The sequence below is a fragment of the Pleurodeles waltl genome, chromosome 2_2 (genome assembly GCF_031143425.1).
Source record: "Pleurodeles waltl isolate 20211129_DDA chromosome 2_2, aPleWal1.hap1.20221129, whole genome shotgun sequence".
Taxonomy (NCBI): Eukaryota; Metazoa; Chordata; class Amphibia; order Caudata; family Salamandridae; genus Pleurodeles; species Pleurodeles waltl.
In genome coordinates this window covers 1191369892-1191388804 of record NC_090439.1, presented here as the reverse complement: position 1 = coordinate 1191388804, position 18913 = coordinate 1191369892, and the positions used below count along the sequence as shown (strand labels likewise).

Sequence of the window (18913 nt, the reverse complement as noted above, 5' to 3'; positions counted from 1 at the left end):
CACATGTACAACCAAGTTCACTTTTTAAATGAAACAAACATGATGTACCCTTTTTAATCTAATGAATTTCTAGTTCAAGTCACAGATCTTCATGGTCAAATGAATGTTGTTATTGTGAATAGATCTAAATGAACGCAGGGTAATACTATGACATGTACAATAGTTATCCAGGGACCTTATTACAGACAGACTGTCATGCTGTCCACATTTTTTTTCAAAACAATGGGAATGCTACAGAGAACATCGGGATCACCGTTCCCGATTTTCAAGAAAACTTTTAAGTTTACTAATTAGGTGTTTTATTTGTAAGTGTATCTTTGTTTTCAAAGACAAACTTTCCTGTACCACATGGATCGTATGGTGGAGGACATTGTGTCAGTAGTTTCTTATCTGGATTGGGTGTGCACTCCAGAAAGATGGCGAATTCCCTGTCAAAAACTAGTCAATACTTTAAAAAGCCAATATAGACTCAAATATTTAATTAAAAAACAGAAATTGAAAAGACATACTTTCTTCTTTGTCGCACCTTACCGTTCAATGGGAGAGGGTTAAAGCACCAGGTAGTTTGCAGTACGCTGTCATCGAAGCAGCAGCCTTTTTGATTGCATGTCTCTTTGGTGATTCCTGGATAGCCACACTCGACTCTTGATTTGGGTTCAATGCCACATTTCTCTGTGGAAAAAAATGTTTGATAACTTTTAGTTCACTAAAGCATTTTTAATGACAGGTTCTAAAATAAAACTGCATATTGTCTATCAAAATCCAAGACGTCGTACACATTATATGTAACCTTATAGTGGATTTATGGGCATAATTCAGAGATTAAGTGACAGATGTTTGAGTCACCATTGTGGTGCATTTTCCTTCTCTGCCAAGACAGAGTTGGAATTTCCAACAAATGTAGAGTTGCCACTGCAGCAGAAGCTGTTTCCCACTAAAACATATGAAAGCAGCATGGAAAAAGACACTTCAATGGAAAATCCACAAATGCACTCTCTTACAGTGGATTTTCATTATTAGTGCAATTTACTTCTCAAAGTGTGGACATTTGAGATGCACCCACAAATTGGAAGTTCACTGCCATTGACAACATGTCTACTCTACCTAACATGTTGGGTGAAGAAGACTATACTAATCGTTAAGTAAAAGTCCAATGCCTTTGTTCAGCAGACTGCCACAGGAATAACTCCAACAGACAAAGTGGCATATCCATCACTCAGATCAGGCGACTAATATGCAACTACTTTTAGCATAAGTTCCTTTCAGGATTTTTTTGTGCAGGAAAGTGTCCCTTTGTGTAGAAAAGACATTCCTTACTGTAATGCAGGCACTCTTGCTTTGCAAGGATACCTTCATTGGAGCCAAGCAGCAGACAGTGCACTAGCAGAAGGGGGCAGCAGATATGCAACGTATCATTGTAAATATGGAGCTTCATTGATGTCTCTCTTTCACGCAACTCAGCCAGCAAGGCGCCTAGCTGCACTGCGATAAATGGTAGTAAAACTGGGCCTTTGATTCTGTCACTGAAAATAGCCAGATAACCTATTTAATTTTGAAATTGTTTCTCCTAGTTTAAAAATCATATTATTAAAGACGTAGACTCTATGAGGCTTAATTACAAAGACATGTGGGAATACATGAAGGAATACCTCTCTGGTTTTCTTTTATACATGCCCTTTTACATTGGCCTCAAAACACTCAAGATGAGAATAAAAATGGAATACCCACTGTATATTCATATACAAAAAGGAAAAACAGAACAAACTCAGCCCTATTCCTAATTTCATTAACAGGGAGTTAGACAATTTTCACCTGGTAAAAATTGTATGTAAAAGTAAGTAACAACATACTCATTAGTACTACTTCCCATACTTACTTTTGTGAATTGGCCCCACTTGTTTCATGTTTGAGTCAGTAATTGGCATTGAATGTGTATGTCATCATCTTTGTAACTCCATAGGAAATGGCTATGACTAATGTTTATGAAACAAAGGAATTGGCTCAGGTGAAGAAAATTTAATATTAGATATGAAAGGCGACAACCCACAGTTCCAGGTGAAGTGTTTTACAATGATTCAGCTAGCTGATGGGAAATGTGTTCATATACATTCAGAAATGGGCTATCAACAAATGTTGTATACATTTGTACAAACCACAGTAGTTAACACTACTTAAAATGTTGTATATTGGTGCAGGATTTTGATTATGTGCATTTTTTAATGTTTTGCTTTTCTGTCCTTAATTTTATAATGTTTTTAGAAACTTTACAAATACGTTTGATTTGACAATACGCTACTAGTAAAGTTCAGTTTTATTTTCATTCAGTAAGACAAATTGGGAAGCTATGCTCCTATCTGTTGTTGCTTGCTGAGCAGAGTTTTAATTGGAAATTTGTGGAATTTACTGTAAAGCTATGATTCAAAAGTCACTAACTGCACCTCCTTTAGAAATTGTTCTGTCACTAGAAAGTGTGTCCTAATGAAATGCATAGTAGGTAATCTGGTGTCCCAAGTATTATAGAAAGAGTAGCAGAGGGGCATTAAATGAATCTAATTATGTTATATACTTGTATGGTCCAAATATGTATCTCCCCTAGTAATGAATTCTCAGTTCTAACACAAACCCAGTAACATTTTGATCAAAGAGCCCTTCACAGCCATTTATCTTGTTGCCTGTATCCATTAATGGAACTCATGAAACTGTAGTTATGTAAGTAAACCTGTGGTTCACAGAGCTGCTACCATGTATCAATACAAAACATGTGTTTTTATAAATGGAACAGATTCAAAAAAGTCACGCCTATTTGTTGGGCTACATGTTCGTCTTTGAGATCATCTTTCAGTGTATTAACATTCTAATTGACTGTCATAGCAAAAGTCGATTTTTCGTTTAATTAAATCTTACAGTCTGTGCCATAGCCAAGGTAACGAGATTTATGTGTCAGTCAAAGACCAATTCATCCAGCAGAATCAGCTAAATTATGCAGCAGGAAAAGGAACATCATACAATATAATATAGCAAACTTCATGGCAGAATTATCTGACTATATTGTAATTTTAGCACACCTTAATGCTCCTTGGGCAACAGTGTCTCCTAATTTGCAGTTATTTAGCACAGGCATACAGCACTTTGCAGCAGTGGTACTATGCGTAAAGCTTTCTTTTAGTAACTTTCGATCCATCTTAGCTAGATGCAATTATGCAGGAAATTATGTTGCAAGTGTTTATCTATACATTTGGGTGCAACATTGCAGCAATAGAAATAATAATTGCAGTTCCGTAACTGCAGGCAAATGACTCAAAATTCATAGCAGTGAAGTCCCATAAACATCGTAGCAGCCATGCATCCAAGTATTTCAAGTGTGTTTTCTACCTCTTGCAATCTACAGTGATATTCACAGCTTCTCCAATTTTCTATGGTTTGAAGGTTTTACAAATAACATGTTTTTTATCCTCCAGAGAACAAAATTAATAACTTAAAAAATTCCTGTCTGATATTGACTACTCTTCTAGGTTACTAGAAACAGCTCTATTTTGTAGAGGAGTCATACTTTTGTGACTTGTCTAGTTACAACAAATAAATCCAGTACATTTCAATCAGTTGACCAATATTTACCAGACTTCTGTGTTGTGTAGTTTGGAGTGATTTAATTAAGCGCTTTAATAACCAGAGGTTCATTACATAGTATTTAAGGTGTCTTTTGGAGTCACAAATCCAGAGAGCCACATATACAGCCAAGTTCACATTTTAAATGAAACAAACATGATGTACCCTTTTTAATCTAATAAATTTCTAGTTCAAGTCACAGATCTTCATGGTCAAATGAATCTTGTTATTGTGAATAGATCTAAATGAACGCAGGGTAATACTATGACATGTACAATAGTTATCCAGGGACCTTATTACAGACAGACTGTCATGCTGTCCACATTTTTTTTCAGAACAATGGGTATGCTACAGAGAACATCGGGATCACCTTTCCTGATTTCCAAGAAACCTTTTAAGTTTACTAATTAGGTGTTTTATTTGTAAGTGTATCTTTGTTTTCAAAGACAAACTTTCCTGAACCACATGGATCATATGGTGGAGGACATTGTGTCAGTAGTTTCTAATCTGGATTGGGTGTGCACTCCAGAAAGATGGTGAATTCCCTGTCAAAATCTAGTCAATACTTTAAAAAGCCAATATAGACTCAAATATTTAATTGAAAAACAGAAATTGAAAAGACATACTTTCTTCTTTGTTGCACCTTACCGTTCAGCCGGAGAGGGTTAAAGCACCAGGTAGTTTGCGGTATGCTGTCATCGAAGCAGCAGCCTTTTTGATTGCATGTCTCTTTGGTGATTCCTGGATAGCCACACTCGACTCTTGATTTGGGTTCAATGCCACATTTCTCTGTGAAAAAAAACGTTTGATAACTTTTAGTTCACTAAAGCATTTTCAATGACAGGTTCTAAAATAAAACTGCATATTCTCTATCAAAATCCAAGAGGTCGTACACATTATATGTAACCTTATAGTGGATTTATGGGCATAATTCAGAGATTAAGTGACAGATGTTTGAGTCACCATTGTGGTGCATTTTCCTTCTCTGCCAACACAGAGCTGGAATCTCCCACAAGTGTAGAGTTGCTACTGCAGCAGAAGCTGTTTCCCACTAAAACATATGAAAGCAGCATGGAAAAAGACAGTTCAATGGAAAATCCACAAATGCACTCTCTTACAGTGGATTTTCATTATTAGTGCAATTTACTTCTCAAAGTGTGGACATTTGAGATGCACCCACAAATTGGAAGTTCACTGCCATTGACAACATGTCTACTCTACCTAACATGTTGGGTGAAGAAGACTATACTAATCACTAAGTAAACGTCCAATGCCTTTGTGCAGCAGACTGCCACAGGAATAACTCCAACAGACAAAGTGGCATATCCATCACTCAGATCAGGCGACTAATATGCAACTACTTTTAGCATAATTTCCTTTCAGGATTTTTTTGTGCAGGAAAGTGTCCCTTTGTGTAGAAAATATATTCTTTACTGTAATGCAGGCACTCTTGCCTTGCAAGGATGCCTTCATTGGAGCCAAGCAGCAGACAGTGCACTAGCAGAAGGGGGCAGCAGATATGCACTGTATCTTTGTAAATATGGAGCTTCATTGATGTCTCTCTTTCACGCAACTCAGCCAGCAAGGCGCCTAGCTGCACTGCGATATATGGTAGTAAAACTGGGCCTTTGATTCTGTCACTGAAAATAGCCAGATAAATTATTTAATTTTCAAATTGTTTCTCGTAGTTTAAAAATCATATTATTAAAGACGTAGACTCTATGAGGCTTAATTACAAAGACATGTGGGAGTACATGAAGGAATACCTCTCTGGTTTTCTTTTATACATGCCCTTTTACATTGGCCTCAAAACACTCAAGATGAGAATAAAAATGGAATACACACTGTATATTCATATACAAAAAGGAAAAACAGAACAAACTCGGCCCTATTCCTCATTTCATTAACAGGGAGTTAGACGATTTTGACCTGGTAAAAATTGTATGTAAAAGTAAGTAACAACATACTCATTAGTACTACTTCCCATACATACTTTGGTGAATTGGCCCCACTTGTTTTATGTTTGAGTCAATAATTGACATTGAATGTGCATGTCATCATCTTTGTAACTCCATAGGAAAAGGCTATGACTAATGTTTATGAAACAAAGGAACTGGCTCAGGAGAAGAGAATGTAATATTAGATATGAAAGGCGACAACCCACAGTTCCAGGTGAAGTGTTTTACAATGATTCAGCTAGCTGATGGGAAATGTGTTCATATACATTCAGAAATGGGCTATCAACAAATGTTTTATACATTTGTATAAACCATAGTAGTTAACACAACTTAAAATGTTGTACATTGGTGCAGGATTTTGATTATGTGCATTTTTGCTTTTCTGTCCTTAATTTTATAATGCTTTTAGAAACTTTACAAATACGTTTGATTTGACAATACGCTACTAGTAAAGTTCAGTTTTATTTTCATTCAGTAAGATAAATTGGGAAGCTATGCTCCTATCTGTTGTTGCTTGCTGAGCAGTGTTTTAATTGGAAATTTGTGGAATTTACTGTAATGCTATGATTCAAAAGTCACTAACTGCAGCTCCTTTAGAAATTGTTCTGTCACTAGAAAGTGTGTCCTACTGAAATGCATAGTAGGTAATCTGGTGTCCTAAGTATTATAGAAAGAGTAGCAGAGGGGCATTAAGTGAATCTAATTACGTTATATACTTGTATGGTCCAAATATGTATCTCCCCTAGTAATGAATTCTCAGTTCTAACACAAACCCAGTAAAATTTTGATCAAAGAACCTTTCACAGCCATTTATCTTGTTGCCTGTATCCATTAATGGAACTCATGAAACTGTAGTTATGTAAGTAAACCTGTGGTTCACAGAGCTGCGACCATGTATCAATACAACACATGTGTTTTTATAAATGGAACAGATTCAAACAAGTCACGCCTATTTGTTGGGCTACAAGTTCATCATTGAGATCAGCTTTCAGTGTATTAACATTCTAATTGACTGTCATAGCAAAAGTCGATTTTTCGTTTAATTCAATCTTACAGTCTGTGCTATAGCCAAGGTAACGAGATTTATGTGTCAGTCAAAGACTAATTCATCCAGCAGAATCAGCTAAATTATGCTACAGGAAAAGGAACTTCATACAATATAATATAGCACACTTCATGGCAGACTACATTGTAATTTTAGCACACCTTAATGTTCCTTGGGCAACAGTGTCTCCTAATTTGCAACTGTTTAGCACAGGCATACAGCACTTTGCAGCTGTGGTACTATGCGTAAAGCTTTATTTTAGTAACTTTCGATCCATCTTAGCTAGATGCAATTATGCAGGAAATAATGTTGCAAGTGTTTATCTATACATTTGGGTGCAACATTGCAGCAATAGAAATTAATAATTGGAGTTTCGTGACTGCAGGCAAATGACTCAAAATTCATAGCAGTGAAGTCCCATAAACATCGTAGCAGCCATGCATCCAAGTATCTCAAGTGTGTTTTCTACCTCTTGCAATCTACAGTGATATTCACAGCTTCTCCAATTTTCTATAGTTTGAAGGTTTTACAAATAACACATATTTTATCTTCTAGAGAACAAAATGAATAACTTAAAAAATTCCTGTCTGATATTGACTACTGATCTATGTTACTTCTAATCTTATCATAATATGAAACAGCTCTATGTTGTAGAGGAGTCATACTTTTGTGACTTGTTTAGTTACAACAAATAAATCCAGTAAATTTCAATCAGTTGACCAATATTTACCAGACTTCTGTGTTGTGTAGTTTGGAGTCATTTAATTTCACACTTTAATAACCAGAGGTTCATTACATAGTATTTAAGTTGTCTTTTGGAGTCACAAATGCACAGAGCCACCTACATAGCCAAGTTCACTTTTTAAATGAAACAGACATGATGTACCCTTTTTAATCTACTGAATTTCTAGTTCAAGTCACAGATCTTCATGGTCAAATGAATGTTGTTATTGTGAATAGATCTAAATGAAAGCAGGGTAATACTATGACATGTACAATAGTTATCCAGGACCTTATTACAGACAGACTGTCATGCTGTCCAGATTTTTTTTCAGAACAATGGGTATGCTACAGAGAACATCAGGATCACCTTTCCCGATTTTCAAGAAACCTTTTAAGTTTACTAATTATGTGTTTTATTTGTAATTGTATCTTTGTTTTCAAAGACAAACTTTCCTGTACCACATGGATCTTATGGTGGTGGACATTGTCTCAGTAGTTTCTTATCTGGATTGAGTGTGCACTCCAGAAAGATGGCGAATTCCCTGTCAAAATCTAGTCAATACTTTAAAAAGCCAATATAGACTCAAATATTTAATTGAAAAACAGAAATTGAAAAGACATACTTTCTTCTTTGTCGCACCTTACCGTTCAACCGGAGAGGGTTAAAGCACCAGATAGTTTGCGGTATGCTGTCATCGAAGCAGCATCCTTTTTGATTGCATGTCTCTTTCGTGATTCCTGGATAGCCACAACCGACTCTTGATTTGGGTTCAATGCCACATTTCTCTGTGGAAAAAAACGTTTGATAACTTTTAGTTCACCAAAGCATTTTCAATGACAGGTTCTAAAATAAAACTGCAGATTGTCTATCAATATCTAAGAGATCGTACACATTATATGTAACCTTATAGTGGATTTATGGGCATAATTCAGAGATTAAGTGACAGATGTTTGAATCATCATTGTGGTGCATTTTCCTTCTCTGCCAAGACAGAGGTGGAATTTCCAACAAATGTAGAGTTGCTACTGAAGCAGAAGCTGTTTCCCACTAAAAAATATGAAAGCAGCATGGAAAAAGACACTTCAATGGAAAATCCACAAATGCACTCTCTTACAGTGGATTTTCATTATTAGTGCAATTTACTTCTCAAAATGTGGACATTTGAGATGCACCCACAAATTGGAAGTTCACTGCCATTGACAACATGTCTACTCTACCTAACATGTTGGGTGAAGAAGACTATACTAATTGTTAAGAAAAAGTCCAATTCCTTTGTTCAGCAGACTGCCACAGGAATAACTCCAACGGACAAAGTGGCATATCCATCACTCAGATCAGGCGACTAATATGCAACTACTTTTAGCATAATTTCCTTTCAGGATTTTTTTGTGCAGGAAAGTGTCCCTTTGTGTAGAAAAGACATTCCTTACTGTAATGCAGGCACTCTTGCCTTGCAAGGATGCCTTCATTGGAGCCAAGCAGCAGACAGTGCACTAGCAGAAGGGGGCAGCAGATATGCACCGTATCTTTGTAAATATGGAGCTTCATTGATGTCTCTCTTTCACGCAACTCAGCCAGCAAGGCGCCTAGCTGCACTGCGATATATGGTAGTAAAACTGGGCCTTTGATTCTGTCACTGAAAATAGCCAGATAAATTATTTAATTTTCAAATTGTTTCTCCTAGTTTAAAAATCATAATATTAAAGACGTAGACTCTATGAGGCTTAATTACAAAGACATGTGGGAGTACATGAAGGAATACCTCTCTGGTTTTCTTTTATACATGCCCTTTTACATTGGCCTCAAAACACTCAAGATGAGAATAAAAATGGAATACCCACTGTATATTCATATACAAAAAGGAAAAACAGAACAAACTCGGCCCTATTCCTAATTTCATTAACAGGGAGTTAGACGATTTTGACCTGGTAAAAATTGTATGTAAAAGTAAGTAACAACATACTCATTAGTACTACTTCCCATACTTACTTTTGTGAATTGGCCCCACTTGTTTTATGTTTGAGTCAATAATTGACATTGAAAGTGCATGTCATCATCTTTGTAACTCCATAGGAAATGGCTATGACTAATGTTTATGAAACGAAGGAACTGGCTCAGGTGAAGAAAATGTAATATTAGATATGAAAAGCGACAACCCACAGTTCCAGGTGAAGTGTTTTACAATGATTCAGCTAGCTGATGGGAAATGTGTTCATATACATTCAGAAATGGGCTATCAACAAATGTTTTATACATTTGTATAAACCATAGTAGTTAACACAACTTAAAATGTTGTACATTGGTGCAGGATTTTGATTATGTGCATTTTTTAATGTTTTGCTTTTCTGTCCTTAATTTTATAATGCTTTTAGAAACTTTACAAATACGTTTGATTTGACAATACGCTACTAGTAAAGTTCAGTTTTATTTTCAGTCAGTAAGATAAATTGGGAAGCTATGCTCCTATCTGTTGTTGCTTGCTGAGCAGTGTTTTAATTGGAAATTTGTGGAATTTACTGTAATGCTATGATTCAAAAGTCACTAACTGCAGCTCCTTTAGAAATTATTCTGTCACTAGAAAGTGTGTCCTACTGAAATGCATAGTAGGTAATCTGGTGTCCTAAGTATTATAGAAAGAGTAGCAGAGGGGCATTAAGTGAATCTAATTACGTTATATACTTGTATGGTCCAAATATGTATCTCCCCTAGTAATGAATTCTCAGTTCTAACACAAACCCAGTACAATTTTGATCAAAGAACCTTTCACAGCCATTTATCTTGTTGCCTGTATCCATTAATGGAACTCATGAAACTGTAGTTATGTAAGTAAACCTGTGGTTCACAGAGCTGCGACCATGTATCAATACAACACATGTGTTTTTATAAATGGAACAGATTCAAACAAGTCACGCCTATTTGTTGGGCTACATGTTCATCATTGAGATCAGCTTTCAGTGTATTAACATTCTAATTGACTGTCATAGCAAAAGTCGATTTTTCGTTTAATTCAATCTTACAGTCTGTGCTATAGCCAAGGTAACGAGATTTATGTGTCAGTCAAAGACCAATTCATCCAGCAGAATCAGCTAAATTATGCTGCAGGAAAAGGAACATAATACAATATAATATAGCACACTTCATGGCAGAATTATCCGACTACATTGTAATTTTAGCAAACCTTAATGCTCCTTGGGCAACAGTGTCTCCTAATTTGCAGCTGTTTAGCACAGGCATACAGCACTTTGCAGCTGCAGTACTATGCGTAAAGCTTTCTTTTAGTAACTTTCGATCAATCTTAGCTAGATGCAATTATGCAGGAAATTATGTTCCAAGTGTTTATCTATACATTTGGGTGCAACATTGCAGCAATAGAACTTAATAATAGCAGTTCCGTAACTGCAGGCAAATGACTCAAAATTCATAGCAGTGAAGCCCCATAAACATCGTAGCAGCCATGCATCCAAGTATCTCAAGTGTGTTTCTACCTCTTGCAATCTACAGTGATATTCACAGCTCCTCCAATTTTCTATGGGTTGAAGGTTTTACAAATAACATGTTTTTTATCCTCCAGAGAACAAAATTAATAACTTAAAAAATTCCTGTCGGATTTTGACTACTGATCTAGGTTACTTCTAATCTTATCATAATATGAAACAGCTCTATTTTGTAGAGGAGTCATACTTTTGTGACTTGTCTAGTTACAACAAATAAATCCAGTAAATTTCAATCAGTTGACCAATATTTACCAGACTTCTGTGTTGTGTAGTTTGGAGTGATTTCATTAAACGCTTTAATAACCAGAGGTTCATTACATAGTATTTAAGGTGTCTTTTAAAGTCACAAATGCACAGAGCCACATGTACAGCCAAGTTCACTTTTTAAATGAAACAAACATGATGTACCCTTTTTAATCTAATAAATTTCTAGTTCAAGTCACAGATCTTCATGGTCAAATGAATGTTGTTATTGTGAAAAGATCTAAATGAACGCAGGGTAATACTATGACATGTACAATAGTTATCCAGGGACCTTATTACAGACAGACTGTCATGCTGTCCACATTTTTTTTCAGAACAATGGGTATGCTACAGAGAACATCGGGATCACCTTTGCCGATTTTCAAGAAACCTTTTAAGTTTACTAATTAGGTGTTTTATTTGTAAGTGTATCTTTGTTTACAAAGACAAACTTTCCTGTACCACATGGATCGTATGGTGGAGGACATTGTGTCAGTAGTTTCTTATCTGGATTGGGTGTGCACTCCAGAAAGATGGTGAATTCCCTGTCAAAATCTAGTCAATACTTTAAAAAGCCAATATAGACTCAAATATTTAATTGAAAAACAGAAATTGAAAAGACATACTTTCTTCTTTGTCTCACCTTACCGTTCAATGGGAGAGGGTTAAAGCACCAGGTAGTTTGCGGTACGCTGTCATCGAAGCAGCAGCCTTTTTGATTGCATGTCTCTTTGGTGATTCCTGGATAGCCACACTCGACTCTTGATTTGGGTTCAATGCCACATTTCTCTGTGGAAAAAAACATTTGATAACTTTTAGTTCACAAAAACATTTTCAATAACAGGTTCTAAAATAAAACTGCAGATTGTCTATCAAAATCCAAGAGGTCGTACACATTATATGAAACCTTATAGTGGATTTATGGGCATGATTCAGAGATTAAGTGACAGATGTTTGAATCATCATTGTGGTGCATTTTCCTTCTCTGCCAAGACAGAGTTGGAATTTCCAACAAATGTAGAGTTGCCACTGCAGCAGAAGCTGTTTCCCACTAAAACATATGAAAGCAGCATGGAAAAAGACACTTCAATGGAAAATCCACAAATGCACTCTCTTACAGTGGATTTTCATTATTAGTGCAATTTACTTCTCAAAGTGTGGACATTTGAGATGCACCCACAAATTGGAAGTTCACTGCCATTGACAACATGTGTACTCTACCAAACATGTTGGGTGAAGAAGACTATACTAATCATTAAGTAAAAGTCCAATGCCTTTGTTCAGCAGACTGCCACAGGAATAACTCCAACAGACAAAGTGGCATATCCATCACTCAGATCAGGCGACTAATATGCAACTACTTTTAGCATAATTTCCTTTCAGGATTTTTTTGTGCTGGAAAGTGTCCCTTTGTGTAGAAAAGACATTCCTTACTGTAATGCAGGCACTCTTGCTTTGCAAGGATACCTTCATTGGAGCCAAGCAGCAGACAGTGCACTAGCAGAAGGGGGCAGCAGATATGCACCGTATCTTTGTAAATATGGAGCTTCATTGATGTCTCTCTTTCACGCAACTCAGCCAGCAAGGCGCCTAGCTGCACTGCGATAAATGGTAGTAAAACTGGGCCTTTGATTCTGTCACTGAAAATAGCCAGATAACTTATTTAATTTTGAAATTGTTTCTCCTAGTTTAAAAATCATATTATTAAAGACGTAGACTCTATGAGGCTTAATTACAAAGACATGTGGGAATACATGAAGGAATACCTCTCTGGTTTTCTTTTATACATGCCCTTTTACATTGGCCTCAAAACACTCAAGATGAGAATAAAAATGGAATACCCACTGTATATTCATATACAAAAAGGAAAAACAGAACAAACTCAGCCCTATTCCTAATTTCATTAACAGGGAGTTAGACAATTTTCACCTGGTAAAAATTGTATGTAAAAGTAAGTAACAACATACTCATTAGTACTACTTCCCATACTTACTTTTGTGAATTGGCCCCACTTGTTTCATGTTTGAGTCAGTAATTGGCATTGAATGTGTATGTCATCATCTTTGTAACTCCATAGGAAATGGCTATTACTAATGTTTATGAAACAAAGGAACTGGCTCAGGTGAAGAAAATGTAATATTAGATATGAAAGGCGACAACCCACAGTTCCAGGTGAAGTGTTTTACAATGATTCAGCTAGCTGATGGGAAATGTGTTCATATACATTCAGAAATGGGCTATCAACAAATGTTGTATACATTTGTACAAACCACATTAGTTAACACAACTTAAAATGTTGTATATTGGTGCAGGATTTTGATTATGTGCATTTTTTAATGTTTTGCTTTTCTGTCCTTAATTTTATAATGTTTTTAGAAACTTTACAAATACGTTTGATTTGACAATACGCTACTAGTAAAGTTCAGTTTTATTTTCATTCAGTAAGACAAATTGGGAAGCTATGCTCCTATCTGTTGTTACTTGCTGAGCAGTGTTTTAATTGGAAATGTGTTGAATTTACTGTAAAGCTATGATTCAAAAGTCACTAACTGCACCTCCTTTAGAAATTGTTCTGTCACTAGAAAGTGTGTCCTAATGAAATGCATAGTAGGTAATCTGGTGTCCCAAGTATTATAGAAAGAGTAGCAGAGGGGCATTAAATGAATCTAATTATGTTATATACTTGTATGGTCCAAATATGTATCTCCCCTAGTAATGAATTCTCAGTTCTAACACAAACCCAGTAACATTTTGATCAAAGAGCCCTTCACAGCCATTTATCTTGTTGCCTGTATCCATTAATGGAACTCATGAAACTGTAGTTATGTAAGTAAACCTGTGGTTCACAGAGCTGCTACCATGTATCAATACAAAACATGTGTTTTTATAAATGGAACAGATTCAAACAAGTCACGCCTATTTGTTGGGCTACATGTTCGTCATTGAGATCATCTTTCAGTGTATTAACATTCTAATTGACTGTCATAGCAAAAGTCGATTTTTCGTTTAATTCAATCTTACAGTCTGTGCTATAGCCAAGGTAACGAGATTTATGTGTCAGTCAAAGACCAATTCATCCAGCAGAATCAGCTAAATTATGCAGCAGGAAAAGGAACATCATACAATATAATATAGCACACTTCATGGCAGAATTATCTGACTATATTGTAATTTTAGCACACCTTAATGCTCCTTGGGCAACAGTGTCTCCTAATTTGCAGTTATTTAGCACAGGCACACAGCACTTTGCAGCAGTGGTACTATGCGTAAAGCTTTCTTTTAGTAACTTTCGATCCATCTTAGCTAGATGCAATTATGCAGGAAATTATGTTGCAAGTGTTTATCTATACATTTGGGTGCAACATTGCAGCAATAGAAATAATAATTGCAGTTCAGTAACTGCAGGCAAATGACTCAAGATTCAAAGCAGTGAAGTCCCATAAACATCGTAGCAGCCATGCATCCAAGTATTTCAAGTGTGTTTTCTACCTCTTGCACTCTACAGTGATATTCACAGATTCTCCAATTTTCTATGGTTTGAAGGTTTTACAAATAACATGTTTCTTATCCTCCAGAGAACAAAATTAATAACTTAAAAAATTCCTGTCTGATATTGACTACTCTTCTAGGTTTCTAGAAACAGCTCTATTTTGTAGAGGAGTCATACTTTTGTGACTTGTCTAGTTACAACAAATAAATCCAGTAAATTTCAATCAGTTGACCAATATTTACCAGACTTCTGTGTTGTGTAGTTTGGAGTGATTTAATTAAGCGCTTTAATAACCAGAGGTTCATTACATAGTATTTAAGGTGTCTTTTGGAGTCACAAATGCAGAGAGCCACATATACAGCCAAGTTCACGTTTTAAATGAAACAAACATGATGTACCCTTTTTAATCTAATAAATTTCTAGTTCAAGTCACAGATCTTCATGGTCAAATGAATCTTGTTATTGTGAATAGATCTAAATGAACGCAGGGTAATACTATGACATGTACAATAGTTATCCAGGGACCTTATTACAGACAGACTGTCATGCTGTCCACATTTTTTTTCAGAACAATGGGTATGCTACAGAGAACATCGGGATCACCTTTCCTGATTTCCAAGAAACCTTTTAAGTTTACTAATTAGGTGTTTTATTTGTGAGTGTATCTTTGTTTTCAAAGACAAACTTTCCTGTACCACATGGATCGTATGGTGGAGGACATTGTGTCAGTAGTTTCTAATCTGGATTGGGTGTGCACTCCAGAAAGATGGCGAATTCCCTGTCAAAATCTAGTCAATACTTTAAAAAGCCAATATAGACTCAAATATTTAATTGAAAAACAGAAATTGAAAAGACATACTTTCTTCTTTGTCGCACCTTACCGTTCAGCGGGAGAGGGTTAAAGCACCAGGTAGTTTGCGGTACGCTGTCATCGAAGCAGCAGCCTTTTTGATTGCATGTCTCTTTGGTGATTCCTGGATAGCCACACTCGACTCTTGATTTGGGTTCAATGCCACATTTCTCTGTGGAAAAAAACGTTTGATAACTTTTAGTTCACTAAAGCATTTTCAATGACAGGTTCTAAAATAAAACTGCATATTCTCTATCAAAATCCAAGAGGTCGTACACATTATATGTAACCTTATAGTGGATTTATGGGCATAATTCAGAGATTAAGTGACAGATGTTTGAGTCACCATTGTGGTGCATTTTCCTTCTCTGCCAAGACAGAGCTGGAATCTCCCACAAGTGTAGAGTTGCTACTGCAGCAGAAGCTGTTTCCCACTAAAACATATGAAAGCAGCATGGAAAAAGACACTTCAATTGAAAATCCACAAATGCACTCTCTTACAGTGGATTTTCATTATTAGTGCAATTTACTTCTCAAAGTGTGGACATTTGAGATGCACCCACAAATTGGAAGTTCACTGCCATTGACAACATGTCTACTCTACCTAACATGTTGGGTGAAGAAGACTATACTAATCATTAAGTAAAAGTCCAATGCCTTTGTGCAGCAGACTGCCACAGGAATAACTCCAACAGACAAAGTGGCATTTCCATCACTCAGATCAGGCGACTAATATGCAACTACTTTTAGCATAATTTCCTTTCAGGATTTTTTTGTGCAGGAAAGTGTCCCTTTGTGTAGAAAAGACATTCCTTACTGTAATGCAGGCACTCTTGCCTTGCAAGGATGCCTTCATTGGAGCCAAGCAGCAGACAGTGCACAAGCAGAAGGGGGCAGCAGATATGCACCGTATCTTTGTAAATATGGAGCTTCATTGATGTCTCTCTTTCACGCAACTCAGCCAGCAAGGCGCCTAGCTGCACTGCGATATATGGTAGTAAAACTGGGCCTTTGATTCTGTCACTGAAAATAGCAAGATAAATTATTTAATTTTCAAATTGTTTCTCCTAGTTTAAAAATTATATTATTAAAGACGTAGACTCTATGAGGCTTAATTACAAAGACATGTGGGAGTACATGAAGGAATACCTCTCTGGTTTTCTTTTATACATGCCCTTTTACATTGGCCTCAAAACACTCAAGATGAGAATAAAAATGGAATACCCACTGTATATTCATATACAAAAAGGAAAAACAGAACAAACTCAGCCCTATTCCTAATTTCATTAACAGGGAGTTAGACGATTTTTACCTGGTAAAAATTGTATGTAAAAGTAAGTAACAACATACTCATTAGTACTACTTCCCATATTTACTTTTGTGAATTGGCCCCACTTGTTTTATGTTTGAGTCAATAATTGACATTGAATGTGCATGTCATCATCTTTGTAACTCCATAGGAAATGGCTATGACTAATGTTTATGAAACAAAGGAACTGGCTCAGGTGAAGAAAATGTAATATTAGATATGAAAGGCGACAACCCACAGTTCCAGGTGAAGTGTTTTACAATGATTCAGCTAGCTGATGGGAAATGTGTTCATATACATTCAGAAATGGGCTATCAACAAATGTTTTATACATTTGTATAAACCATAGTAGTTAACACAACTTAAAATGTTGTACATTGGTGCAGGATTTTGATTATGTGCATTTTTTAATGTTTTGCTTTACTGTCCTTAATTTTATAATGCATTTAGAAACTTTACAAATACGTTTGATTTGACAATACGCTACTAGTAAAGTTCAGTTTTATTTTCATTCAGTAAGATAAATTGGGAAGCTATGCTCCTATATGTTGTTGCTTGCTGAGCAGTGTTTTAATTCGAAATTTGTGGAATTTACTGTAATGCTATGATTCAAAAGTCACTAACTGCAGCTCCTTTAGAAATTATTCTGTCACTAGAAAGTGTGTCCTACTGAAATGCATAGTAGGTAATCTGGTGTCCTAAGTATTATAGAAAGAGTAGCAGAGGGGCATTAAGTGAATCTAATTACGTTATATACTTGTATGGTCCAAATATGTATCTCCCCTAGTAATGAATTCTCAGTTCTAACACAAGCCCAGAAAAATTTTGATCAAAGAACCTTTCACAGCCATTTATCTTGTTGCCTGTATCCATTAATGGAACTCAAGAAACTGTAGTTATGTAAGTAAACCTGTGGTTCACAGAGCTGCGACCATGTATCAATACAAAACATGTGTTTTTATAAATGGAACAGATTCAAACAAGTCACGTCTATTTGTTGGGCTATATGTTCATCATTGAGATCAGCTTTCAGTGTATTAACATTCTAATTGACTGTCATAGCAAAAGTCGATTTTTCGTTTAATTCAATCTTACAGTCTGTGCTATAGCCAAGGTAACGAGATTTATGTGTCAGTCAAAGACCAATTCATCCAGCAGAAGCAGCTAAATTATGCTGCAGGAAAAGGAACATAATACAATATAATATAGGACACTTCATGGCAGAATTATCCGACTATATTGTAATTTTAGCACACATTAATGCTCCTTGGGCAACAGTGTCTCCTAATTTACAGTTGTTTAGCACAGGCATACAACCCTTTGCAGCAGTGGTACTATGCGTAAAGCTTTCTTTTAGTAACTTTCGATCAATCTTAGCTAGATGCAATTATGCAGGAAATTATGTTCCAAGTGTTTATCTATACATTTGGGTGCCACATTGCAGCAATAGAAATTAATAATAGCAGTTCCGTAACTGCAGGCAAATGACTCAAAATTCATAGCAGTGAAGTCCCATAAACATTGTAGCAGCCATGCATCCAAGTATCTCAAGTGTGTTTCTACCTCTTGCAATCTACAGCGATATTCACAGCTTCTCCAATTTTCTATGGTTTGAAGGTTTTACAAATAACATGTTTTTTATCCTCCAGAGAACAAAATTAATAACTTAACAAATTCCTATCTGATATTGACTACTCTTCTAGATTACTTATAATCTTATCATAATATGAAACAGCTCTATGTTGTAGAGGAGTCATACTTTTGTGACTTGTCTAGTTACAACAAATAAATCCAGTAAATTTCAATCAGTTGACCAATATTTACCAGACTTCTGTGTTGTGTAGTTTGGAGTGATTTAATTAAACGCTTTAATAACCAGAGGTTCATTACATAGTATTTAAGGTGTCTTTTAAAGTCACAAATGCACAGAGCCACATGTACAGCCAAGTTCACTTTTTAAATGAAACAAACATGATGTACCCTTTTTAATCTAATAAATTTCTAGTTCAAGTCACAGATCTTCATGGTCAAATGAATGTTGTTATTGTAAAAAGATCTAAATGAATGCAGGGTAATACTATGACATGTACAATAGTTATCCAGGGACCTTACTGCAGACAGACTGTCATGCTGTCTAAATTTTTTTTCAGAACAATGGGTATGCTACAGAGAACATCGGGATCACCTTTCCCGA

General features: G+C 35.9%; 1 protein-coding gene across 3 annotated transcripts in view; it reads right to left on the bottom strand.

Annotated features, from left to right (window-relative positions):
* LOC138283069 (integumentary mucin C.1-like) overlaps positions 1 to 18913 on the bottom strand; it is a 93259-nt gene that overhangs the window by 26012 nt on the left and 48334 nt on the right. For 2 of the 3 annotated variants that reach the window (XM_069221217.1, XM_069221218.1), the window contains exons 8-12: positions 15442 to 15582; positions 11719 to 11859; positions 7978 to 8118; positions 4255 to 4395; positions 532 to 672 (exon numbers count right to left, since the gene is read on the bottom strand). In XM_069221217.1, coding sequence (XP_069077318.1) covers positions 532 to 672; positions 4255 to 4395; positions 7978 to 8118; positions 11719 to 11859; positions 15442 to 15582 — 705 coding nt within the window. The remainder of the gene's footprint in view (positions 1 to 531; positions 673 to 4254; positions 4396 to 7977; positions 8119 to 11718; positions 11860 to 15441; positions 15583 to 18913) is intronic. The other variant, XM_069221219.1, reaches the window with a different exon arrangement.